This window comes from Chaetodon auriga, chromosome 16 (genome assembly GCF_051107435.1).
Source record: "Chaetodon auriga isolate fChaAug3 chromosome 16, fChaAug3.hap1, whole genome shotgun sequence".
Classification (NCBI taxonomy): domain Eukaryota; kingdom Metazoa; phylum Chordata; class Actinopteri; order Chaetodontiformes; family Chaetodontidae; genus Chaetodon; species Chaetodon auriga.
The window spans coordinates 13558104-13586049 of NC_135089.1; the positions used below are offsets into that span (position 1 = coordinate 13558104).

The window sequence follows — 27946 nt, forward strand, 5'->3', positions numbered from 1 at the left end:
ACACACAAGACAAGCCACACAAACAGTGTAATACACCATCTCCATTAAACATGAACAAATATGATTCATTTAATTTTTATTTTTTTACTAAATTTTGTGAGCTGGAGGTGGGGTTATTGCAGTGAAAACAGCATGATGTTGAAAGTTTGACATGTTGTTATTGTCACAGAGCTTTAAACTTGAACAAGCTGATATCTACACCAAACTTGTGCTGCATTAGACGGTACACTTAGAATAAACATGGAGCTCAAACAAACTGGTTAAATAAAGACATGAACTGCATGGGACGCACATCAGCAGGGTGCTTTTTTTTATTTTGATTTTGAATCTGCATTGAAAAGACAAACACAATGTCACATCACAAGCAACAAACATTCAACAAACAGCAGAAGACACAGCGACACAAAATAACATCTACTGAGCCTTGCATGTTTCAGGGATGTTCATGTTGAGGTTGACCAGGTTGGTTTTCTCAGATGTTCTTTGCTCAATGGACCTGACGATAGCTTTAGTTGTGTTTACCATAGACTCGTGGTAAACTACACAGCTGTACACCATGTCCTTCTTTTGCCACTGCTCCTGGCTGAGCAATAACTGGCCATAAACAGAATAGGATCCATGGTTTGGTATAGGGTTTGTGGTGTGGGTCTCATAGTTTGAGTCTGCTTCCTCGTCATCAACAAGCCAAGACACAAAAATGTCCTTAGGGAAGAAGTCTTTCACATAGCAAGTCAGGGTCACCGTTTCTTTTCTAGTATGTTCTACTGGAGGCAGCATAAACACTGAAGGACGCTGAGTCTGTCCTCCTGAAAGCATGAGAGAACAATGAGGCCTCCTGCCCTGCTACAAAATACAGGCATAACATGTTTGATGACATGACAAGAGGAATTACACAGAGGCTTTTCTTACCATTATTCCTCTTATAGAGTTTCTTAAATGGCTCCATCCAGTCTGAATGTTCAACAGCGCAGTAGCGCTTCATCCCGTGGCTCCATTCGTCATACGAAATGTCAAGCGAAAGGCTGAATGTTTTTTTATTTTCTTTAACGGGGTTCATTGAAGAATCAACCATTTCGTTTCCACGTTCGTCCTCCCACCAAATCTTCCCGAGAGATGGCTTGTTTACCTGGACTCGACATACTATCTTTCCTTTTTTGTGTAAAAACATGTCCTCCAGTGTGGGGCCAGTGATCGTTATGTCCACATCTGCTTCAGTGCAGCCGCCACCTGTTGAGTGAGGAATTAATGGACAATTATTGAACAGAAATCTCCTAAAAATTGAGTTGAAATTCAATTTGCAAACAATTTGGAAAGAAAAAGTGGCAATTTACTCACATGGAGTCGGGATTTTAAAGGTCACAGATGAATTCACAAACGTTGGAATGTTGTTTTCACCTGTCCCCTTAAACTGACATGTAAATGTCGTACCCGCCTGACTCCACTCAATGGAAGGTACCGTGAGAAAACTCGCTGCACTGTACAGTGTAGTTGCATTCTCACCCATTCTTTCCTTCGACAGTGTTTTGATCTCATACATTTTGTTGCGGATGTCCTCGTCATTTTTTAGCCATTTGATCTCGTAACTGTTTGGTGAAAAATCTTTGGCAAAGCAGGAGAAGGAAGCCTCGTTTTCCGCATCAGAGGAGACCAACACCGTAAGAGTTGGCAACACATAGCGCACCGCTGAAAAACAAACACACACCCACAAAATATAGAGCAGACACATATATGTATGTATGTATGTATATATGCAGATATGTATATGTACATGTCTTACTTGACCTAATGAAATCAGCTTGGCCATTTCCCGCTGGATGAGTCACGGCACATTGGAAAGGCTCCCTTGCTTCCCAGTCCTCTCTCCTCACTTGGATTTGACTGATCCCTGTATAAAAGTTGCCTTTCTGTACCGGAGGATACTGAATGAAGTCTGTCAAGGTCTCACCATCTTTGCTCCATGTGTAGGCCACTGAGGAGGGCGTGAAGCCGGTGGCAAGACAGCCAAGGGTGACCATGTCTCCGATCCCAGAACCACATTGTACCAGAGGAAACACATCTGGTGCAGTTGAAGTGGCTGAGAAAAGTGTCATAGAATATATATATATATATAAGTAGAGGTGGAAGATTGATATATATATATGCAACTGATCAATAGTGTAAGAAAACACCACATTGAAGGTATTACTTTTTAATGCTTTGAATGTGGAGATTTCGAGTGCCTTCTATACACAGCTCATTTATTTAATGTTATTTTTTGCACAAACCTCCCTATATAATTTGTGGTCATTTTATCATGTAAGTTATACTTTAAATCCACAGCTTTGACAATAATTAGTCATTGGTATTCTTTTCATTTTAAGGAATGAAGCTGTCCACTCAGTAAACATCCATTAAATGAGCTGATTGCAGTCATAGTCTTACAGAAACATATCACTTTCGGGGAAATTCAGCAGTTTTGTGTGAGGTTAAAGCGTGTTCTTCCCTGATGAAACAGTGACCGTTGTACCCTTTCCCCAGTTGTAAAAAGGATCATAGTAGCACAGTGCTTACTCAACTTAGCTGTTAGTGTGTAACGTTTACATCTACTAATGTTGAGCTCAACATGTAATTAATCCCACTGTTACAAAATCCACTTAAATTACCAGAAATGTGCAAGACATAAATATCCACCTGTGAGTCTGACTGAAAAACTCTGTTTGAATTTCACATTAAATAAAGTATTAAAACTTAACTTTACTAAAGAGATAACTTGAACATGACATTTAAATTTTAAATGGTATAAAATCTTAGCTCTATTACTATTGTGTTTCCTTGGTAGGAAAAGTCCTGGTAGTTGTTTATGACAATCTAACTTCATACCGCATTTAACATAGAATATTACAGAAATCAACAGAGTCAAAACTTAAGAAATACTAAAACTGTTTTAAATCAACTGGATGCATTAGAGGAAAAAAAAAGGTTGAATTACCTGATGTAACCGTAACCATCGTGCCTTTCCCCCAGTAGTCAAAAACACCTGCACAGTGTCACATGTCAACGTGTCCAACATACAAAAAATAGCACCTTAAAGATGTCGCTGATGCACCTGAAGTCTAACTCCATAACTGAGGTCTACTGTCAATGTAAGTGATAATAGTAAATACTGAGTTGTCTTCACTCAGAAAATATTTTATTATTACTCACCAGAACTTACTGTGACTTGTGCCCCTTTCCCCCAAGTGTAAAATTAGGCATGATAGTGATATATTATAAGTTACTTACTAAAGTGTTGTTTCACATGTATGTTTTCAGTTGCCACTGTGCTATTCCTTAACCACATCCCTTGAGTTATTTATTTCCTTTGGTCTGCGTTACATAAAATGTAGTGTGTTTCCTGACGGTTAGTGGAGACTTCCTCTTTATCAGACCCTCCTGTCAGCTCCAGTTCCTGCAGCATGGAGTTCACACAACCACATCCGCTTCATTCAGCTCAAATTACTATTAAGCTTGATATGATTTTCTGATAAAGAGCTCTGTTTATCTAATGTTTGAGTCCGTTAACTAGCCATCTGAGTTGAAAATGGACATTTTATCTCGGGCCTACCTTGATAGGCTGGCTACATGGGTCCTTGTTGGGTCACTAATAGGAAATTAGTGCATGGACTCGGAATCGGCAACACAAATGGGACCCATTTGGGTTTACCAAAGAAATCAGATATGTGTAAACACAATCAAGAGGTACATAGGCCAAACACAGGTGTCTGTCTCTAGGATACGTGGGATCAGAGTGGACAAATTCTGTGTTTGAGCTGTGCCCGTATGGTAAATGCATATGGGATCTATGTGAGTGAACCATGTGGGCAACACATGATCAATGACATATGAAACACAGTTGAAGAAGGTGTTGTACGTTTAGTTTATGAGAGTTGCCACTGCAATTTAACTCCATACAACACTATTTATGTCCAAAGAATTACTTTTTTTAATGAATGTTTTGTGATGTTAATGAAGTTAATTTTTTGGTTCTATGATGTGTGTTCAGGCTCTTCCAGTTGCCAGATTGATAATCAACAACAGACAGCAGTCTGCACTCCTCAAAGCCATTTTAAAATGGTATTACACATTGGCACTGCTTCACACTGAGCTGTGGCTTGAACAAATGGTATCTGTTAGAATTAAATGGTTTAGGCAGTCATTATTTCCATGTTGAGAACATACAAATCCAGTTTCTGCAGCCTGCTTTTGTGTAGTGTATTTTCATGTCTGAGCTTTTGGCTTTCAGTCTTAAGTTTCAGTATGTTAACTGGATGAGGAAGCACCTGCTGTTGTGTGGATTGTGTCCCCTGTGTTACATAAATACTAACCAGTATGGGTGTTGATGACCACAAGTCCAACATATCTGTACATTTTCATTTCTCCTTGTAGAATATCTCTAAATTAAGTCTAACTTTAAACTGTAAAACTATGTGTGTGCTAACATAAAACATTTACAGTGATGAACAAATTATAGTTAATATAACGAAATGCTTATGGAGACTTAATTTCTGACCTTTAACACATTTAAAACATATTTTAATTAATCTGACCTAAAATTAAGTGTAAGTGTAATTATTTCATCTTTTACTGTTTGGTTTTCCAGTATGTGAAATGTTTTGTCTTGCTAAAAAGCATATAAAAAAAATCTCATCTGACGTTTTCAGGGTAAAATTGAAAAAACAAGGCAGTTTACTCTTCCACTATTCCATTGATTATCACCTTTCTCCAGTGTCGAGTAAATGTGGCCTGGTTTTACTGCCTCGGTTCTGTTCAGGGCAGGTTTTTGTACTACCATACACCATGCGGCCAGCCCAATGATACACATGTACACACGTGTCACATGCTCATACACCTCTGCCTGACACCGTGAATTGTTAATATTTTGTACTAATACTTTACTCTTTCTCAGCACAACATTTCCGTATCAGTGGAGAGGGGTTTTTGTCACAGGATGTATCACCGTGGTGCTATATCCAGCACTGTGAAATAATGGCTTGCAAAAACTCTGCTGCACACTGACTCTCACGATACACAGCTGCCCTTTGCTTTCATGTTAGTTTCACTAGTAATGCTTCAATTTAATAATGTCAAAGTTCTCTGTGAATGTGTTTATTTTATTTTATTTTTTTTAATTCTGATGCACTTTTTTCATTTGTTTATGTTGCACATACTTTACAAATATTATTAGTTATTATTATTATTACACACACACACACACACACACACACACACACACACACACACACACTGTTCAAACACAGACCTCTCACTGCAATATCTGAAAATTGAAGGGAAAAAGAGTGGAGTACTATTTTGGCTATAAATACATATTAGGCATGTCACACAATATTGATTGCATATTTATTAGATATTGATCTGCACTTCATTATATAGACAAATTTTTGAGGCATCAAACACGAGAAGACATATGGGATAAGCTCAAACACTCAACTACAAAGCTTCAGGCAGGCCAAAGGAGCCTGAAAGAAGCATCTGGAGCTCCACTTTCATCCAAGACCTGAAGAAATAACAAGATGCATCGATTATTGCCAAAGACTTCAGGCCGTTTTCTGTGGTTGACAACGAAGGATTTGAGAGGTTAGAAAAACACACTGGAGCCAAAGTATACAGTAACATGAAGGCCACGCTATAGTGATTCAGTGATAGCAGCTCTGTACCAAGAAACAAACGCTAAAGTGACACAGAGCACTCAAAGAAGCAGAGAGCATCTCAATAACCACAGATGGGTGGACTTAACATTGACACGAGAAATAAAAAGACAGTGTGCAAACAGTCGAATCCAGAAGAATCAGAGCTCTGAGATGACTGAGGAGGAACAGGCCAGACGAGAGCAGACAGGAAGAAACAGATCAAAGAATACTTCAGTGAGTCTTCAGGTCTGTGCCGTTATCATGTGGATAAACTGACAATTCAACTGGGTGGAAAACCGGTGCTTATATCTTGTGGCAGGTGAGTCTTGATTGCCTGATTGAGAGCAGCTTTGCTCAGGAGAGGAGGCCAGACCCAACCTGTCAGCTTTGCCCTGCAGTGAAACATCCTGACACATGACAGACAAGGGAGAGACAGGAGGCAGGGGGAGGGGGAAACACAAAGACACAGTGGGAAAACTGCAGATCCCTATATAAGTTTAGTCTGATGTTGACTAGTTGCATAACCAGAGCAAAAAAGTATTTTTCCCCCAAATTCTTCCAGATATGTTAAAAGACGTTAAAGTTCAGTATTAAATTCATTATTCTATATGTCTGCGTTCAGAGCCCTTACCAGCAAGTAAAAGCTGATGAAGACAGGAAGTTATGAGCTACATTAATTTCTGTGTGGGAAAACACTGTGCTGATAAGGAAGGTACAGTGTTTCCCAAACAACATACCCTGGGTGTCCCTGGAACTAAAAGCCCCTGAACAAGAAGAAGAAGGTCTTTAGATCAGGGGACCAAGATGTGCTGAGGAGGGTGCATAGGGAGCTGAAACAAGACATAAGAAGAGACAATGACAGCTACAGGAGGAAGCTGGAGGAGCGCCTTCAGGGTCTGAGGGCTCCTTCTCTTGTGGTTTCATGTTACAAGTGTTCAGGCACTGAGGGGTTTTTGTTCAGGTCTGCTGGTGGTTTGTGTTATTGTGGATCTCTGGCACAGTAATACACAGCAGTGTCTTCAGGCTGCACATTCTGTCCGTTCAGAGTCACTGTGTCACTGGAAGAGTCTAAGTCAATACTGAACTTGTTCTTCAGTGAATCTCTGAAGTATGAATCTCTGGTATATTTGCTTCCAATCCACTCCAGTCCTTTCCCTGCAGACTGTCTGATCCAGCCCGTAAAGGAGCTGCCAACGGAATAAGAGACCTGACAGGTGATGGTCAGACGTTGACCTGGCTGCACAGTCACAGAGGCTGGCTGTGTCAACTCTTCACACTTCACACCTGTTGAAAAAAGAAAATGTTTTGGAACAAATGATCAAGTTATACTGCAAGAGAAGAACTGCTGACTTTGACAAATCCAGAGAGACTCACATCCAGCTGCCAACAGCAGCAGCAGAGCTACAGAAAACATGCTTGATGTTGAAAGTGATGTGCTGTCAACTCCACTGACAGCCTGATGTCAAGTTTTTATAGCTGAGTAACAAGGAAGCTGACTGTGAAACATCAATGTTGGTGTGACTGGAGCCAATAGAAGAGTCTGTTGACTGTTGTTATATCTGCAGAGTGAAAACATGCCTGGAAATACTGTAAACTATTAATGCCTAAATGTGATTATTGACAACAATTCAATAGTGCAAACAATGATGAGGATCATTATTATTATTCTTAAAGTGAATATGAACATGAATCATGGACAATGGAAAACATATTCATTAAAATCAGCTTTGCAATAACAATGATGATGTGCAGCCATGAAATCAAAAGGAGCAACCACCAAGAATTTAGCTTTCTATGAGTCATGTTTACATTGTGTTTAGCTTGTTTTCAAGTCATTAAAACACAATTTAAATATGATGTGAGCTGTTTTCCTGACAATTGATTTACTGTCAGCACCTCCTTCATCACATTCATGATTCACTTCAAACATATGAGCACAGCTTTGTTGTAAGTGCAACATTTATTTATTTGCTCACTTACTGCACTTCTTTCCTGTATTTGCTGCAGACAGAAATACAGTGACAGCAGCCAGGATCATGTAAATAGTCTGAAAACTTCAGTCTGATGCTTCTGGTTTGCATAAAAGACTTTTAATGGTTTCAGTGTTTGCAGGTGTTTAAAGACATACAGAGAAACCTCTAGAGAAAAACAGCCGCTCAGGAACTGAAACCTGTGCGACAACATAAAAAAAGAAAAGAAAAAAAAAAAAAAATTCTTTGGATCAAAACAGTTGTATTTTTTGCAATTATCACCACATTTTACCTTTATCTGTGTGGTTGTGTCAAATAAAAAACAGAGTTCGGTTTGTTGCATTATTGTTATTATTTCAAACTAAAATAAAATGTGACAACTAAAGAAACTAACACATGAAAGCACACACGCACGCACGCACGCACGCACGCATGCACGCACACTGAAAAAATGAACTTGACACTCGCTGAACTGCCACTGCATTACAGCAAGTACAACACATAGACGTCTACATCTTCTTCTGTTAGTGTTTCACTTTTTGTTATTGTCATTATTGTTTAATGAGAGGGCAGGTTTCATTCTCAGCGGCAGATGAATCACAGCCTTCATAAAAGTTTTGGAATTTATTGGCAGTAAATACTCAGATCCTTTACTTGAATAAAAGTGCTAATACTCCACAACTCCACTAGTCCTGCATTCAAAACCTTATGTAGGTAAAAGTATGTATTATCAGCAAAATGTACATAAAATAAAAGTACTCATTGTGCAGTAAAAGGATCCCTGTCAGTGTTTTATTGTCATATCTGATATTTTTGGATTTATATCACTGCTTTAATGTGTATGTTGTATTTTACTGCTGTAATGTTGATGGTTGAGCTAATTTTAACTACCTTTAACTTTTGTGTAGTTTAATCTATAATCCAGCTCATCCATCCAAGATGGTTTGTAAATAGTTTATTTATCTGAAGGAGAATTTTCTCAACCAATACACACTTTATCCTTCAGTTTATCTCAACATCAAATTCCAACACTGAAACGAAGCTCTTTAAACTCCAGACTTAATCATGCATGGAAGAAAGGCAGTGTTGCACTGACCTCTGTGGGCTGAACGCTTCAAGTCTTTTGCATTTGTGAACACACCTCTGTGATGCGCTGTCAGACAATAGTAATAGAAGTTCTTTCCTTTACTGACTGCAGGCAATGCACATAGATGCCAGTAGATGGCAGCACAAGCACGATTTTCAGCTTGTGCAGTTCACCTTTAAGCTGACCCCTCACTGGCAGAACGCATGTATACTGTGTATGATGGAGTCTGTCTGCAAGGAAAACAGCAAAAAATACACCGTCTTTACATGATGTGAGCACATAGTTATTGACTGAAAACACAGTGTTCAAAAAAAAAAAAAAAAAACCCCAAAAAACGTACAAGTTACTAACAGTTGCTGTCGTGATGTAAAATCTAGAAGCTAATACAGTGTTGGATGTATTTCTGTCACTGTGGAACTTTATATGATAGGAAACTAAAACGTCCCTCTGGCACACGAGCCAGTTGATGTTATTCTCAACACGGGCATATTTTTGCAGCGAGTTTTAAGGCAATAAAGTACAAAAGTTTTTTTTTTTGAGTGAATAATTTGCAGCACATTCATTTTGAACTAATGGCAAATAAATGAACAAATAATTATAAAAATGAATAAATAAATACATTTATTGAATCATAGTTCAAGCTGTCCGGGAACATAGCTCTAAATTCTGGACCCTCTACACAGGCATTCTCTGGGGGGCCCTCCTCGCACGAGGGCCCTGGATGCTCAGTCCCCTTAAAACCTCAGTTAGATGCCTCTGACGTTCAGTGCAGTAGGACTCAGATCATTCCTGTTAAATTGGATCAGAAACATTATTTCTGATACTTATGATTTTGTTTTTTTATAGTTACTGTTGTTTATAAAAACAAGTCAGAAATGATCATTGTCACACGACCCACACCACATTTAACTGGAGGTGAAGTAGTCATGAACAGGCTCGTTACAGGCTTGGAATCAGCTTCTTCCTCCTCTCAGTGCTCTCTATCTTTTGTCTTTTGTACATTCAGTCCTTTGAGCTGCTTCATCCAGTTCAACATTCTTTCTTTTTTGAGCTCTGCGAGGAGGAGTCAATGCAAAATCTTGCCCTCGTCCATATTTATTTAGTTTCACAGCAAACTGAAGACAAACCGAACCACCAACCAGACAAACAGACATTCTCACTATGACTTTAACTACATGTTTAATATTTCTGATGCTCTCATTGATTTCTGGTGAATACACACTTCTGAACTCTCTATTTTCTATCTCAAGGTTTATGTTTGGCTCTGCTGTGATCAAACTGATTTTCTCTCCAGGTATCTGGAGTCTGCAGATTCTGACTGAATCTGAGCCAGTGGTGAAGCGGCTTGGTGAATCCCACAAATTGACCTGCACATATGCAGGAATATCAGATGATGATTCTCATATCAGCTGGATCAGACAAGCTGAAGGGAAAGGACTGGAGTGGCTTGGCCGTATTTCTGCAGATGGGTACGTTCGAGGTTATTCCACATCAGCCAATGGTCGCTTCTACATTTCCAGAGACAGCAACTTGGACCAGGTGTATCTGCAGATGAACAGTCTGACGACTGAAGACTCTGCTGTTTATTATTGTGCTCGAAAGCCACAGTGAAACAGGAAGCCACAGAGCTGTACACAAACCACAGCATACTGTATGTCAGTGTGACAGCGACTGACAGAAAGTGCTGCAAAACCACTTTATACAAATTTAAAAATAAGCCCTAATTCAGAATATGTGATGCATCTGTCCACACTATACTTCTGTCACAACTTGTCCTCAACTGTACAGCAAACAGTGGTGGGACGGAGTCTTTATGGCTGCGCACATGCACAAGTTCATAGCAAATTAGGACAATTAGGGTAAAGCCTATACGAAATAGAACAAAACATCATCTTCGTCGTTCTTGACCCATCAAATCTACTGACGGCTGCCAAAAGGACCAAATTAAACAAAATTCGAAGCAATTTTGCAATTTTTACAAAATGTTGGTTAAATATATACCATGCTATGTTATTGGCAGATAATCGTGGGTGTAAATTAAAATAAAAATACTGACAATCAGAATGAAAAATAAGTAATACAAAATGAATATGCACCAACTTGTAACCTTACATATATTTTTATTGATTAGAATTGAAGCTTTGTTTTGTTCTTACCCACTGTCGACGACACAGGTCCCCCGAGTCTCCAGTGCAGGAAACAGTGTTTGGTTTTTGTATTAGAGTTTGTCATAGTGATAACTTGGTTTGGGGGGTCACTGAGATATAGATCCATACAAAAACCTTCAGAGCAACAATCTTACAATCTGCCATTCTTGTGATGGAAAGAAATGACAGGACAAAGGATTTCTCATGGGAATATGAGGTAATTACTGTGTTTATCATTTTTAATAAGAAGATTAGTTGTTAAAAGCTCGTTTATTCGTAGTTTAAAGTCACAGTTGGTGCACAGATGTAAATATTGTCTTCCAGTTAAACTTAACTTTAAGAATTGATTGAAAATCAACACAAAATACATGTTCATAGGATGAGACCAGGGCCTAATACTGACAAGTATTTCTGTGTATTCAAAACACTTTACGAGGTTTTAACAATTATTGTGGTGCCTCAGGTTTTTGTTCAGGCAGTGAATGGAGATGCAGCACTGTGACGCGTTCGAACACTGGGGTCCTGGGACTGAAGTCACAGTATCTTCAGGTAAGTTACACACTTAAATTAGATTTTTCGTGGCTTATTTTACTTTGGATGGTGGTAGAAGTTGAATTTGTGGTCTTGTTGACACTGATGTTGGAAATGAAAGATGGAGCAGCATCTTTTTATTCACATTATTCTTCAAAACATTTTGTGTGACTGTGGATATTGATCGTACTCCACCATACCTGCTTTAAAAACAAAAACAAACAAAAAAACAAACAAAAAAATTATAAGATGTTACCGCAAATCTCAACATAGATTCTATTTTTGTTAAGATACAGGATCAGTATGTGTTTCTATTAAATTACTGCAAACTGAACAAAAACATAATTAAGTACATGCTTTAATGTTGTATGTAGTACTAATATTTCTCATTACAATTACAAAGTATTGAGTCCACAGAGCAGTGTGGTGGTTTTGGTTTTAAATGTTGGTGGAAGGCATTGAATTAACATGCTTAGCTCTAGTTCATTTTTGTGAAACAGCAACAACAACAACAATGATAATAGTTTATTTTTCACTTATCAAAGAAATTATCTTTAATGTGCAAACTGGCTGTGGCCACAGTTGCTAGCGTGCTAACTTACTGATGTAATACATTTAATCAAGATTAATTCCCTTATAAGACACAATTAAAAAATAGATTTTTAAACCATGTGTGTATAATATTGAACACTTTGGGCCTGCATATTTTAATTCTGAGGTTTAAAGAATTAATTAGAAATCTAAGCCTAATTTAATTAGATTATGTGAGCAATTGATTATCTGTGAAAATGTATGTCAATTAGTATTTAAATTATTTTTAGCTTAAAATAACTGACTGTTCCCTGAGGGTCAGTGCAACTCTGGGACTAGAGATAAAACCATTGTTGGTTAGCCATCCTAGCAGGGAAAAGATGAGGATTATTTAATGTCTCAGCAGCAGCATTTTAACATAAATAATGACACTGGTTCTGTCTGTCATCGTTATAATGATTACATGGTTATAAAGATAACAAAGGAGCATGTTCTTTTCTCTTGATAATATTTAGAATTTGCATTTAGACAAGCTATTGATCATCTGTGCTCTTAAACTGACCTATATTGATATTTACATGTTTCCTCTTTCACAGCAACAGCTGAATCACCAACTCTGTTCCCTTTGGTTCAGTGCACATCTGGGTCTGATGATAAAATCACTGTTGGTTGTCTTGCTTATGACTTCTACCCCAAAAGTCTGACTTTCCAGTGGGCCGATGCCAGTGGGACCAGCCTGACTTCTGTACAATATCCTACAGCAGAACAAAACAGCAAATATACAGGAGTCAGTTTGGTCCAAGTATCAAAATCCGACTGGGATTCAAGGAAGTCTTTTGATTGTTCTGTGACTCACCCCGGAGGCCAAAAAAGTGTGAAAGTGCAGAAGAGTATGTGATTTTTATCTTCCTATCATGGTTCTCTAATGCCGATGAGTCTGCATGTTTCACCTTGTCCATCTTGATTTTCTTTGAAAATGTTCAGTAATAATTTCTGTTTGTCATGTTTCCCCTCATCTGTGTAGTAATCCATGGTAAAAATGTAAGGAAGCCAAAAGTGACGGTCCACGTCCTCCCAGAGGAGGTCATCAAGCAAGGAGACGCAGCTGAGGTCACTCTGGTGTGTCTGGTCTCCAGTCCTGAGCAGCAGGATTACGACATCCGCTGGTCAGAATATAGTGGACGAAAGACTGGCAGCTATAACGAAGGCATTAACTGCGTCTCAAAGAAGACTCAACATGGCTACTTAGCTACAAGTGTTTACACCACCACCAAGGAAAAGTGGGAGCGTTTGAAGTTTGAGTGCAGCGTCTGGCCTGCTGGCAGCAATAGCTCCACCACAGTGCGAGAAGTGTCTAAGGCTCAGGGTAACTCCATTGAATGTGACAAATAGTAGATTTAGCTTTAAATGTGGTCTTTTGTGCCCATGTGTTGTTCTGTCTCTGCCACGGGGAGCTGTGCACTCTGTGCTGTCAGCAGTCTTTGTGATTGTACAAGAGTCAACATGTCAGTGCAGTTTTGTTCGTCATCGTGTTTCAATCTGTCTTTGTCACAGTGTCTAACAGTTTGACAAGTGTGCTGACTGTTTCAAATAAATGTTGCATGGATACACTTGTGTTACACCTTCATGAATGACTTCAGTATTTTTAAAACAAGCTGAAAAGCAAGCACCAAGTCACAGTAGTACACTGTACTGTTCACTGTCGAGCTGGAGAAACGTCCACATACGACATGTGATCAAAGAGTGTTTCAGTCTATACAACCATTCAAGACACACACACACACACACACACACACACACACACAGACACACACACCTCTCATCTAACCACGTATGCCTTCCTTTTAGATGTTTCTCCACTGAGTTTTGCTTTGAGCTGCACAGACGATGCCGTTGAAGAGGATGAGTTCAGCAGTCTGTGGTCCACAACCTCCTCCTTCATATTCCTCTTCATATCCTCTTTCGTCTATAGCGTGATATTCAGCCTGCTCAAGGTAAACATGCAGGCCTTTTCTGAGGACTGAAGACTACGAGCTCTCAAATAAAGCCCAGTTAGTGATTTACTCATCTTAGCAAAGTTTCTCTGTGGGTGCGACAGCTTCTCCCCATCTTCACTGACAACAATGAAGAAGAAAAGACTGTAAACTGTCTGCAGATATTCATGTGACAGTTAGTGATTTTCTGTCTGTGCTTGTGATGGACTGCCAACTTTTCCAGGTTGGTCCACTTTGTGCAGAGTACATGATCTTGACAAGGGAGACCAAATGAATGCATCCATTTATCTTCTCATCTCATGTGTGACTGATGAACGTTTAGCAGCAGCAGAGTGAAGAACGTCTCCAAGCACAGAAAATGTGCTGCTTTGTGTGTTTTAAATGCTCCACCACACACACATAAAGATGAACTGTTCAATGAATGAATCTTTAAGCAACAATTCACAGGTAGTTACAGGGTCCTGCTGTGTGATTAAACTGATCCATCAAACTTTAGTGGTGTTTCACAATCTGTATTTGACAAGTGAATATTACACATACTTTTTTTTAATTGTTTGATGTTTTTTTTGTTTCAGATGAAGAGACAATAAAGGATGAGATGGATGCACAGCAGAGATGACCACAGGTCTTCATTTAAATATTCTGTATGTGGTTTGCATTTTGTCATTTGACTGAAATTTTTGTTTTTCATGTTTGGTCATTTTGTTTATCATTTTTGCTTTCATCATTATTTTAATAGATATGAAACTTAAATAAATAAATATGATTAATATAAATCTGATTTGGAGCAGAAATATGAGCGATGGTGTGCTTTTGATGATTTTGTTGTCGTGCGAGTCACAATGCAGGGATCTAAGAACATCTGAAATAACACCTCATCAAGTCAACGTACCGTAAACCTTTGTCATCAGTTAAGCTCTGAAGGGTCTTCAATGTCCTATCATCTTTCGAGAGTCACTTCCCCCGTCTCTCTGCACCTCCGGGACCACACCTGTAGCACTGAAACTTTGTAGAAACCGTCAAAGCTACAAATAAACTTCCTCGAAGCAAGAGACTCATCTTTCACTGCATTTATTTGCAACTCAGCGTGAATCCAGGCGTGAAGCAGCTGACATGCACACAGCAGACAGTGTGAGCAATTTCACAAATGTAAAACACCATGATGAAGCAGTATAAATTAAGTTATCAAATACACAGAATTTATTAAGCTCATCAATAATACAACTATAAGCTGTGGCAACAGTACCCCCATCTATTTGATGTTTCCTCAAGGGAGTACCAAAATTCAGAGAGTTCAGTCCAGGGTTTTAGTGTTAGTCAGATCAATGAGATAAGCAGATATGAGAGTGTTCTTATGGTAACAGAGGAGAGAGAAATTTAACACTGACTGCCCTCTACTGTATATAAGAGGAGCTGCGACATTATTTTTCACACCATATTGTGACCGGCTTCAGATGCCATAATAGGAACAGTTTATTTTCAATACCAGATAAATGCCATTCTTAAAATGAGACAAAAAGATAGCTATGAGTGCTTGAGGACAACTAGTGCAAGTATATGCCCATATCCTTAACATCTTGTACAACATGACACACTTTTTACGGTGTTGTACTGTTTTTCGACTGCGCAATGGCACAAACATGGTATTTATGATCGATCTTTGACTCATGTGCAATTCAATATTTTTTAGGCAACAGTATTTTTCTCACGTGCAATTCAGTATGGTAATGGTATTTTTCATGGGAGCAGTATTTTTATACTCTTGTACATAATGTATACATTAGTTGATTTTTATTTGTATTCTGTATCCTTTGTGTGTGTGTGTGTGTGTGTGTGTGTGTGTGTGTGTGTGTGTGTGTTTTTGATCTTTCTATGTCTCTCTTTCTATACTTTGGTGGCTGGAACAATTCAATTTCCAGTATTTTTCCAGTAGCCTGTTTGATCAAAGAATCCCAGTAACGGGCATACAATTCTGAACATGTGCAGCTCAGTTTGTGTTCTATCAGCATGCGTCATGATTTGTTTTAGTGCAATCGATGACGAAAATCAATGCCCAAATTTAAAGCTTCATATGTCTTTATTTGTTCAGTTGTCATTTCCTTTTACAGACGTGTATTACATAGTACATGCCACACCAAAAATATAACTAAATGAAATAATAATAATAATAATAATAATAATAATAATAATAATAATAATAATAATTCCATAAATGTGGAAACCTAAATGAAAAAGAAAATGCATTAAATCCACTGTAAAGCTAGAAAGGCCATCAAAAATTCTCAAAAGTCCACATTTGGATCATAAAATGGGATCTGTCCTGTGACAGTCATCAAGTAGTCTAAAAGGAGAAAACAAAAAGAATATATCAGGATCTGGCGACAGTTTTATGAAATACTGAACTGGAAGATTCATTTAAAACACCCAGACTACTACAACTGCTATGTCTTACCTTAATTATGGTAACCAAGACTCCATAGACGATGGCAATGAAGAAGAAAAGAAGGAAAGTGAAAGCCATATACCAGCTTCCCTCAATTACATCTTGATTCACATCAGCATGCATGACATCACCAGAGACATTACAGTCCTCCATGATGTCTGTGAAAGAATTAAAATGAGATTTGTCAGTTAACTGTTACATTTATTTTGGGAATAGTGGAAGAAGAGATATTAATGCAATAATGCAGGTAGTTACCAAACAGACACAAATAATATGCATTATCTTTAATGTGCAAAAAAGACCAATGGATGAACCATCACCTGGTTTCGATATATTCAGGGATAGGGTGGTGTTTGCATGTGTCACTCTGCAGGTGAGGACTGCTCCAGGTAACCAGTTAACTTCAGACAGATGAAGGTGACTTTGGATGCTGAACCTTCTGTTTGGGCCTCTGTGGGGTTCACTAGTGTTGTAGACGAACAGCTCTTTGCTATCATCAAGGAACCAAGTGATGTGAATGGATGGAGGACTGAAGCCAAAGACCAGGCACACAAGTTCACCAGAGCCCTGGAGCAAAGTGGCTGAAGGTTCACTGTAGGTCACTGTGGCTGAGAAAACAGTCATAAAAGTTATTGTAATGAATGTGTACTGACATGGAACAAAAACATTTAAGGAACATTTATATTTTTTCATAATGTTAAAAAGAGTCAAACTGAGAGCTAATGTTCTGAGGGCGACATGCTTCTTTTCTGCTTCACCCTTGTGTTTGATACATTGAACCAACAGCTGAAGCCTTCTAAATTTGATAGAAATTTATTTCACAAGCTACTTGATTCAAATAGTGAAGGTCCTGCTTCAAAACTGTGACGTTGATATCACCTGTTTTGCCATTTTAACAGGTGAGAGAGATGAAATTGAGAAGCTGCTGCCTGAAAGTTTTGTACTCTGCCCTCCGTTAATTACGATACAAGAAGGTCACTCATCACTTGGATCAGTTCGCAATATCTCTATTATACTGTAATGAACATGAAATTAAAATTTTATGAAATGCTAATTCTCAGCTCACCAAACACATCCTTGATAGTGCTTTCAAAAGGTGTTTCGGATGCCTCATGTTTGACAACACAGGAATACGTAGACTCTTTGTCTTCAGTTTTGGATGCGTTCAGTCTGCTGCTCATTGAGTAAGTGCTACTGCCTGTATATTTCCACGCAGGACTGTTTGTGTAATGAGTTGCAGGGAGCCTCTGGCCATTCTCCTCCCAGTACACTTCGAGGGTAGACGGGAAAAATCCAGAAACGAGGCAAAGAAGTGTGAGGGCGTCTAACGTAGACAGCTCGGAGTCAGTTGGTTGTATTATCTTCACAGTTGGTGGACACAGTTCTTGAGAAACACAAAAAGACAACATAAGTAAATTTGTTTCTTGGTTGAATGCTCTACAAATCAGAGGCAATGGTGAAGAATCAAAAGTTTTTCATGAATAGCTCTACCTCTGTTTTTGCTTATATGGTCTTCATAGCTCTGGTTGGAACATCGATGCTTTCCCTCACAAGACACTTGTTTATATGCATTCCAATCCTCTGCTGACACATTGAGGAAACTCCTCAAAGTCTCTGTCCCATTCCTATGTCTCACTGGTGGCTCCGTATGGACATTGAGAAAATATTTGTTCCCACCTACTTTCCAGGTGATGGCGAAATCATTAAGTGGAGTGCCGACCAGATGACAGGTGATAGTCACCTGTTCCTTGTTCTGAAGCTCCTGGTGTGGTGGTCCCTGAACATACACACCAACTATGCGAGATGATGCTGGAGTGACTGAAAAGAGAACATGGTGGGGGGAGACAATGTATCTGTCAAGTAAAGATCATGGGAAATAAGGCTCATATGCTTTATGGATGATTGTGAAATATAGTGCATGTATTTATTCTACACTTAATGTATTAATATGATCATGGATTATGTTTGAACTTCACCTGTACAGAGGCTGATGTCCTCTTTGATTGTTTTGTTCAGAGATTTGTCAGACACTTCACAAGTGAAGACCTTCCCTGTTTTCCACTCTGTTTGAGGGACATGAAGTTGACTGATGACTGACACACGTCCATCTGCACCCATGCTGATGTCATTAGTCAATGGAAATCTTTGCTGAGACTCAGAAAACCATTTAATTTGAGGGTTGAAGCCCCATCCAGAGCAAAAGAGCTTCTGCTGTCCTGAGTCTTCACTGGGGACCAGAAGGAGCTCCACTACTGGGTCCACTAAATATGATGTGAATGAATCAATAAATCAATGAATCATTTTACAAGAATTTAACCAAATGATCAGTTAAGTCAAATGAAAAAAAAAAAAAATAACAATTGACAGTAAGATATCAGTTGGTTCTAAAGGAAAAGAGAGACTCTCACCAAAAATACTGCCAATGGAGTTTGACTTGAATGTGCCAGTGAAGCCTCGATTCACTTTGCAGGTGAAACTTGTGCCATTATTCCAGTACTTCCTCGGGACAGTGAAGTGTTTACTGATTGAATGGGAACCTGGGCCTTCAGGAAGGTCAACAAAGAGTTTGTTGGACATGTCAACACTGTCAGCCTGAAAGGTGACATAGAGGTCACTGGAGGAGAGGTTTTTGACATCACACTCGAGCAAAGCACTGTGTCCCTTCAGCAACTCTGGGAGGGATCTCCTGATCTCCACTGATGGAGGAGTAATTTCAGACCCTGGATGACAGACAAACAAAACAAAGTAGAATTATTTCTCCACTCTCACATCACACCTAAATGTCATTTTGTCTAATCCACTTACCTGAAACATGTATGATCTTCTCAGTGGATGAGAGGCAGTGATGTTCAGCTTTACATGTTACAAGCTTCAGCTGTTTCCACTGACGTGAGGAAACCATCAGAGTGCTTATTAAATGGGTTGTGTTTGTGACCTGGGTCACTTTATTACTTGATGGGAGTTTTCCATCCATCAGCCAGGTCAGCTTGGCATCAAACACAGTGCGGACCAAACATGTTGCCTTCACGTCAGACTTTGTCACCATTACTGTCTTGAAGCTGGGAATCTCCACGTCAATCGAAGGAGCTGCATGTGAATAAGCTGAAACATGAAAACAAAAGAAAAAGAATAATGAAGCAAGAACCAAATCATGAGTAATGTCATTTATTGAAAACAACGCTTCATATACTGTCCATGAAGAATATATTGATGTCATACTTCTGTCAAAACCGGTTATGGATGGTCACAGTTCACAGCCAAAAGCTGAGGTTGAGACTTTCCATTTCATTTTACCTGTACAGAGGCTGATGTTCTCTTTAATTGTTTTGTTCAGAGATTTGTCAGACACTTCACAAGTGAAGGCCTTCCCTGTTTTCCACTCTGTTTGAGGGATGTGAAGTTGACTGATGACTGACACACGTCCATCTGCACCCATGCTGATGTCATTAGTCAATGGAAATCTTTGCTGAGACTCATAAAACCATTTAATTTGAGGGTTGAAGCCCCATCCAGAGCAAAAGAGCTTCTGCTGTCCTGAGTCTTCACTGGGGACCAGAAGGAGCTCCACTGATGGGTCCGCTAAATATGATGTGAATGAATCAATAAATCAATGAATCATTTTACAAGAATTTAACCAAATGATCAGTTAAGTCAAATGAAAAAAATAATAATAATAATTGACAGTAAGATATCAGTTGGTTCTAAAGGAAAAGAGAGACTCTCACCAAAAATACTGCCAATGGAGTTTGACTTGAATGTGCCAGTGAAGCCTTGATTCACTTTGCAGGTGAAACTTGTGCCATTATTCCAGTACTTCCTCGGGACAGTGAAGTGTTTACTGATTGAATGGGAACCTGGGCCTTCAGGAAGGTCAACAAAGAGTTTGTTGGACATGTCAACACTGTCAGCCTGAAAGGTGACATAGAGGTCACTGGAGGAGAGGTTTTTGACATCACACTCGAGCAAAGCACTGTGTCCCTTCAGCAACTCTGGGAGGGATCTCCTGATCTCCACTGATGGAGGAGTAATTTCAGACCCTGGATGACAGACAAACAAAACAAAGTAGAATTATTTCTCCACTCTCACATCACACCTAAATGTCATTTTGTCTAATCCACTTACCTGAAACATGTATGATCTTCTCAGTGGATGAGAGGCAGTGATGTTCAGCTTTACATGTTACAAGCTTCAGCTGTTTCCACTGACTTGAGGAAACCATCAGAGTGCTTATTAAATGGGTTGTGTTTGTGACCTGGGTCACTTCATTACTTGATGGGAGTTTTCCATCCATCAGCCAGGTCAGCTTGGCATCAAACACAGTGCGGACCAAACATGTTGCCTTCACGTCAGACTTTGTCACCATTACTGTCTTGAAGCTGGGAATCTCCACTTCAATCGAAGGGGCTGCATGTGAATAAGCTGAAACATGAAAACAAAAGAAAAAGAATAATGAAGCAAGAACCAAATCATGAGTAATGTCATTTATTGAAAACAACGCTTCATATACTGTCCATGAAGAATATATTGATGTCATACTTCTGTCAAAACCGGTTATGGATGGTCACAGTTCACAGCCAAAAGCTGAGGTTGAGACTTTCCATTTCATTTTACCTGTACAGAGGCTGATGTTCTCTTTAATTGTTTTGTTCAGAGATTTGTCAGACACTTCACAAGTGAAGGCCTTCCCTGTTTTCCACTCTGTTTGAGGGATGTGAAGTTGACTGATGACTGACACACGTCCATCTGCACCCATGCTGATGTCATTAGTCAATGGAGATCTTTGCTGAGACTCATAAAACCATTTAATTTGAGGGTTGAAGCCCCATCCAGAGCAAAAGAGCTTCTGCTGTCCTGAGTCTTCACTGGGGACCAGAAGGAGCTCCACTGATGGGTCCGCTAAATATGATGTGAATGAATCAATAAATCAATGAATCATTTTACAAGAATTTAACCACATGATCAGTTAAGTCAAATGAAAAAAAAAAAAAAAAAATTGACAGTAAGATATCAGTTGGTTCTAAAGGAAAAGAGAGACTCTCACCAAAAATACTGCCAATGGAGTTTGACTTGAATGTGCCAGTGAAGCCTTGATTCACTTTGCAGGTGAAACTTGTGCCATTATTCCAGTACTTCCTCGGGACAGTGAAGTGTTTACTGATTGAATGGGAACCTGGGCCTTCAGGAAGGTCAACAAAGAGTTTGTTGGACATGTCAACACTGTCAGCCTGAAAGGTGACATAGAGGTCACTGGAGGAGAGGTTTTTGACATCACACTCGAGCAAAGCAATGTGTCCCTTCAGCAACTCTGGGAGGGATCTCCTGATCTCCACTGATGGAGGAGTAATTTCAGACCCTGGATGACAGACAAACAAAAAAAAGTAGAATTATTTCTCCACTCTCACATCACACCTAAATGTCATTTTGTCTAATCCACTTACCTGAAACATGTATGATCTTCTCAGTGGATGAGAGGCAGTGATGTTCAGCTTTACATGTTACAAGCTTCAGCTGTTTCCACTGACTTGAGGAAACCATCAGAGTGCTTATTAAATGGGTTGTGTTTGTGACCTGGGTCACTTCATTACTTGATGGGAGTTTTCCATCCATCAGCCAGGTCAGCTTGGCATCAAACACAGTGCGGACCAAACATGTTGCCTTCACGTCAGACTTTGTCACCATTACTGTCTTGAAGCTGGGAATCTCCACTTCAATCGAAGGGGCTGCATGTGAATAAGCTGAAACATGAAAACAAAAGAAAAAGAATAATGAAGCAAGAACCAAATCATGAGTAATGTCATTTATTGAAAACAACGCTTCATATACTGTCCATGAAGAATATATTGATGTCATACTTCTGTCAAAACCGGTTATGGATGGTCACAGTTCACAGCCAAAAGCTGAGGTTGAGACTTTCCATTTCATTTTACCTGTACAGAGGCTGATGTTCTCTTTAATTGTTTTGTTCAGAGATTTGTCAGACACTTCACAAGTGAAGGCCTTCCCTGTTTTCCACTCTGTTTGAGGGATGTGAAGTTGACTGATGACTGACACACGTCCATCTGCACCCATGCTGATGTCATTAGTCAATGGAGATCTTTGCTGAGACTCATAAAACCATTTAATTTGAGGGTTGAAGCCCCATCCAGAGCAAAAGAGCTTCTGCTGTCCTGAGTCTTCACTGGGGACCAGAAGGAGCTCCACTGATGGGTCCGCTAAATATGATGTGAATGAATCAATAAATCAATGAATCATTTTACAAGAATTTAACCAAATGATCAGTTGAGTCAAATGAAAAAAAAAAAAAAAAATTGACAGTAAGATATCAGTTGGTTCTAAAGGAAAAGAGAGACTCTCACCAAAAATACTGCCAATGGAGTTTGACTTGAATGTGCCAGTGAAGCCTTGATTCACTTTGCAGGTGAAACTTGTGCCATTATTCCAGTACTTCCTCGGGACAGTGAAGTGTTTACTGATTGAATGGGAACCTGGGCCTTCAGGAAGGTCAACAAAGAGTTTGTTGGACATGTCAACACTGTCAGCCTGAAAGGTGACATAGAGGTCACTGGAGGAGAGGTTTTTGACATCACACTCGAGCAAAGCACTGTGTCCCTTCAGCAACTCTGGGAGGGATCTCCTGATCTCCACTGATGGAGGAGTAATTTCAGACCCTGGATGACAGACAAACAAAACAAAGTAGAATTATTTCTCCACTCTCACATCACACCTAAATGTCATTTTGTCTAATCCACTTACCTGAAACATGTATGATCTTCTCAGTGGATGAGAGGCAGTGATGTTCAGCTTTACATGTTACAAGCTTCAGCTGTTTCCACTGACTTGAGGAAACCATCACAGTGCTCATTAAATGGGTTGTGTTCGAGACCTGGGTCACTTTATTACTTGATGGGAGTTTTCCATCCATCAGCCAGGTCAGCTTGGCATCAAACACAGTGCGGACCAAACATGTTGCCTTCACGTCAGACTTTGTCACCATTACTGTCTTGAAGCTGGGAATCTCCACTTCAATCGAAGGGGCTGCATGTGAATAAGCTGAAACATGAAAACAAAAGAAAAAGAATAATGAAGCAAGAACCAAATCATGAGTAATGTCATTTATTGAAAACAACGCTTCATATACTGTCCATGAAGAATATATTGATGTCATACTTCTGTCAAAACCGGTTATGGATGGTCACAGTTCACAGCCAAAAGCTGAGGTTGAGACTTTCCATTTCATTTTACCTGTACAGAGGCTGATGTTCTCTTTAATTGTTTTGTTCAGAGATTTGTCAGACACTTCACAAGTGAAGGCCTTCCCTGTTTTCCACTCTGTTTGAGGGATGTGAAGTTGACTGATGACTGACACACGTCCATCTGCACCCATGCTGATGTCATTAGTCAATGGAGATCTTTGCTGAGACTCATAAAACCATTTAATTTGAGGGTTGAAGCCCCATCCAGAGCAAAAGAGCTTCTGCTGTCCTGAGTCTTCACTGGGGACCAGAAGGAGCTCCACTGATGGGTCCGCTAAATATGATGTGAATGAATCAATAAATCAATGAATCATTTTACAAGAATTTAACCAAATGATCAGTTAAGTCAAATGAAAAAAAAAAAATAATAATAATTGACCGTAAGATATCAGTTGGTTCTAAAGGAAAAGAGAGACTCTCACCAAAAATACTGCCAATGGAGTTTGACTTGAATGTGCCAGTGAAGCCTTGATTCACTTTGCAGGTGAAACTTGTGTCATTATTCCAGTACTTTCTCGGGACAGTGAAGTGTTTACTGATTGAATGGGAACCTGGGCCTTCAGGAAGGTCAACAAAAAGTTTATTGGACATGTCAACACTGTCAGCCTGAAAGGTGACATAGAGGTCACTGGAGGAGAGGTTTTTGACATCACACTCGAGCAAAGCACTGTGTCCCTTCAGCAACTCTGGGAGGGATCTCCTGATCTCCACTGATGGAGGAGTAATTTCAGACCCTGGATGACAGACAAACAAAACAAAGTAGAATTATTTCTTCACTCTCACATCACACCTGACTGTTATTTTGTCTAATCCACTTACCTGAAACATGTATGATCTTCTCAGTGGATGAGAGGCAGTGATGTTCAGCTTTACATGTTACAAGCTTCAGCTGTTTCCACTGACGTGAGGAAACCATCAGAGTGCTTATTAAATGGGTTGTGTTTGTGACCTGGGTCACTTTATTACTTGATGGGAGTTTTCCATCCATCAGCCAGGTCAGCTTGGCATCAAACACAGTGCGGACCAAACATGTTGCCTTCACGTCAGACTTTGTCACCATTACTGTCTTGAAGCTGGGAATCTCCACGTCAATCGAAGGAGCTGCATGTGAATAAGCTGAAACATGAAAACAAAAGAAAAAGAATAATGAAGCAAGAACCAAATCATGAGTAATGTCATTTATTGAAAACAACGCTTCATATACTGTCCATGAAGAATATATTGATGTCATACTTCTGTCAAAACCGGTTATGGATGGTCACAGTTCACAGCCAAAAGCTGAGGTTGAGACTTTCCATTTCATTTTACCTGTACAGAGGCTGATGTTCTCTTTAATTGTTTTGTTCAGAGATTTGTCAGACACTTCACAAGTGAAGGCCTTCCCTGTTTTCCACTCTGTTTGAGGGATGTGAAGTTGACTGATGACTGACACACGTCCATCTGCACCCATGCTGATGTCATTAGTCAATGGAGATCTTTGCTGAGACTCATAAAACCATTTAATTTGAGGGTTGAAGCCCCATCCAGAGCAAAAGAGCTTCTGCTGTCCTGAGTCTTCACTGGGGACCAGAAGGAGCTCCACTGATGGGTCCACTAAATATGATGTGAATGAATCAATAAATCAATGAATCATTTTACAAGAATTTAACCAAATGATCAGTTAAGTCAAATGAAAAAAAATAATAATAATAATTGACAGTAAGATATCAGTTGGTTCTAAAGGAAAAGAGAGACTCTCACCAAAAATACTGCCAATGGAGTTTGACTTGAATGTGCCAGTGAAGCCTTGATTCACTTTGCAGGTGAAACTTGTGTCATTATTCCAGTACTTTCTTGGGACAGTGAAGTGTTTACTGATTGAATGGGAACCTGGGCCTTCAGGAAGGTCAACAAAAAGTTTATTGGACATGTCAACACTGTCAGCCTGAAAGGTGACATAGAGGTCACTGGAGGAGAGGTTATTGACATCACACTCGAGCAAAGCACTGTGTCCCTTCAGCAACTCTGGGAGGGATCTCCTGATCTCCACTGATGGAGGAGTAATTTCAGACCCTGGATGACAGACAAACAAAAAAAAGTAGAATTATTTCTTCACTCTCACATCACACCTGACTGTTATTTTGTCTAATCCACTTACCTGAAACATGTATGATCTTCTCAGTGGATGAGAGGCAGTGATGTTCAGCTTTACATGTTACAAGCTTCAGCTGTTTCCACTGACGTGAGGAAACCATCAGAGTGCTTATTAAATGGGTTGTGTTTGTGACCTGGGTCACTTCATTACTTGATGGGAGTTTTCCATCCATCAGCCAGGTCAGCTTGGCATCAAACACAGTGCGGACCAAACATGTTGCCTTCACGTCAGAATCTGTCACCATTACTGTCTTGAAGCTGGGAATCTCCACGTCAATCAAAGGAAGGGTGCTTCCATGGACTACACAAAGAAGAAGAAAAAAAGTTAATCAAATGCAAACTACTTTTAATTTTTTTTTCCTTTTTTTTTTTTTTTTTTAACAAATCCAGTTGTATTGTATAAATATCACCAAAAATTGTCGTATTGTGCTGAGACTGTGCAGATGCTTACTTTGACAAATACTTATTGTCTTCATGAATTCTTTGTCGTTGTGAGTGGATTTGCATGTAAAATCTGAACCATCTGCCCACTCTTTCATATTTGGCTCAATCTCACTGCTTAGACTGAACGTTTTCTCCTCTTCCTTCACACTTTGAATCTTTCTTTGGATTTGTGCAACGTTTAGGGGTTGCTTGTTCCGTTGCCAGTCAACACTCAGTTTCTCTGGAAAGTAGCCGCTGAGTGTGCAGATGAGTCTGACTGGTGATGTCCCGAATTCTCCTTCCCAGACAGGGTACAATGTGATGTTTGGAGAAATGACCTCCTGTCCTGAGACAGAGAAGAGATCATTTTGTTTTTTTCTTGATTCATTAATTCTAAACGTTGGATGTGGACATTTTTAAAATATGAGCTGCTTTAAGTTCTTCAGTTGTACATACCTTCAGATTTTGATCAAGTAACCATCTATGTTGACTCAATTCTAAGTGCAATGTCTTTGTATTTAGGATAGATGGCAGAGTTGTACTTTTACAGTGTCAGGTGGGGTCAGGCAGAGAAAGCACTGAAGGTCTGTTGCACAGATGTTGCAGTGTGACAGGGCACAGTGATCAGGTCGAGCGGCAAGCGGAAGCACTGAGTACACCCCGGTCTCCAAAAAGTACCAAAATACAGAAGTGAAACAATGCAAAGCGCAACGGTGCATCACAGACACCAGGTGTGAGGTGTGGTCATACCAGTAAGAGAAACAGGGCACATTTAAATATCTCATATCATTTTGTATATGTTAACGCATAGGTTTTAGATGGCTTCTCATGACTTTTGTAAAGGTTTTAGTTCTAGTTCTCTATTATTAATAGACTCAAGAACTAACCAAGTGTAAAATCTGTAAATTTACATATTGAGTTGAACACGGGCTGTTGACTCCAGGTGCTGGAGAAGTGATGAACGAAGCAGTATATGACACAATATGTAATAAAATATAATGTTTTTTTTTTAATGAATAGTGCTGCTATTTGTCTGATGCATTGAACTTTTATAGGTGAAACAATATTCAACATGAAACATTTCAAAATAATGTAAGAGAGAAAAAAGTTTCAGTAGCAACATCCATGGTTAACTTCATTTAAACATTTATTTTCAAAAAGACACAAAGCTCTTGTAATCAAAATGAAAAAGGACAATTGTGATGACTTACATGATAGCATGAGTATATATGGAAAAATGTGTGAAAAATACTTTTTTTTTACAGAGTTCACCTTGTTTCATTTAATCTGAAAAGACAGGAAAAAAACAGAAAAATACAAATTAGTAAAATACCACCAAAATGATCAAATTCCTGCTGTTTGTCACGCCATTACCATTACAACATTGCTGCATCATAAAACATAAAAAATACAAACATGAATCCAGTCAATGCACCATGCATTCACTTTTCTCATGATTCACAAAGTAAATGTATAAACAAAACATTACAACTTCCTTTTGTTGTATTTTTCCAGTGATTATTTGCCAAATTTCATTCAGTTCAATAGTCTTAAGATTTAAAACAACTATTTTATGGTTCAAAATGTTGAATTTTTGTTGACACATAACTCAATTTGCCACAGAGCTAATTCAACACCTGTGTAGAATAATCTGTAAAACTCTTTCTTTTCAAAGCTGATTTTCATTTTAAGTTTATCATGTCTCAAAAAATTAAATCATCATTAATAGTTGAAGCTTTTGCTGCAATCACGTTTCAAATTATAATGC

At 39.2% G+C, this 27946-nt stretch overlaps 1 protein-coding gene and 2 gene segments (V, D, J or C); 1 reads left to right on the forward strand and 2 right to left on the reverse strand.

Annotated features, from left to right (window-relative positions):
• Window positions 1–272: 272 nt before the first annotated feature.
• On the reverse strand, window positions 273–7080 carry LOC143333475 (Ig mu chain C region membrane-bound form-like). The segment is given in 8 exon segments: window positions 273–806; window positions 910–1227; window positions 1336–1683; window positions 1778–2074; window positions 2969–3016; window positions 3890–3894; window positions 6650–6950; window positions 7041–7080. Coding segments are annotated over 8 exon segments (1749 nt in total).
• Window positions 7081–11358: 4278 nt separating this feature from the next.
• On the forward strand, window positions 11359–13956 carry LOC143333864 (Ig mu chain C region membrane-bound form-like). The segment is given in 4 exon segments: window positions 11359–11419; window positions 12529–12822; window positions 12957–13298; window positions 13781–13956. Coding segments are annotated over 4 exon segments (873 nt in total).
• A 2220-nt stretch (window positions 13957–16176) lies between these two features.
• LOC143333473 (uncharacterized) lies at window positions 16177–26484 on the reverse strand. The gene is made up of 24 exons (XM_076751520.1): window positions 26207–26484; window positions 25760–26056; window positions 25363–25674; window positions 24931–25215; window positions 24442–24738; window positions 24045–24356; window positions 23612–23896; window positions 23123–23419; window positions 22726–23037; window positions 22297–22581; window positions 21808–22104; window positions 21411–21722; window positions 20981–21265; window positions 20492–20788; window positions 20095–20406; window positions 19664–19948; window positions 19175–19471; window positions 18778–19089; window positions 18346–18630; window positions 17861–18187; window positions 17436–17753; window positions 16690–16977; window positions 16379–16527; window positions 16177–16267 (listed from the first exon to the last, which is right to left on the reverse strand). The coding sequence occupies exons 1-24, from the start codon at window positions 26292–26294 to the stop codon at window positions 16259–16261; spliced, it is 6543 nt and encodes a 2180-aa protein (XP_076607635.1). The 5' UTR covers window positions 26295–26484; the 3' UTR covers window positions 16177–16258.
• Window positions 26485–27946: the final 1462 nt, after the last annotated feature.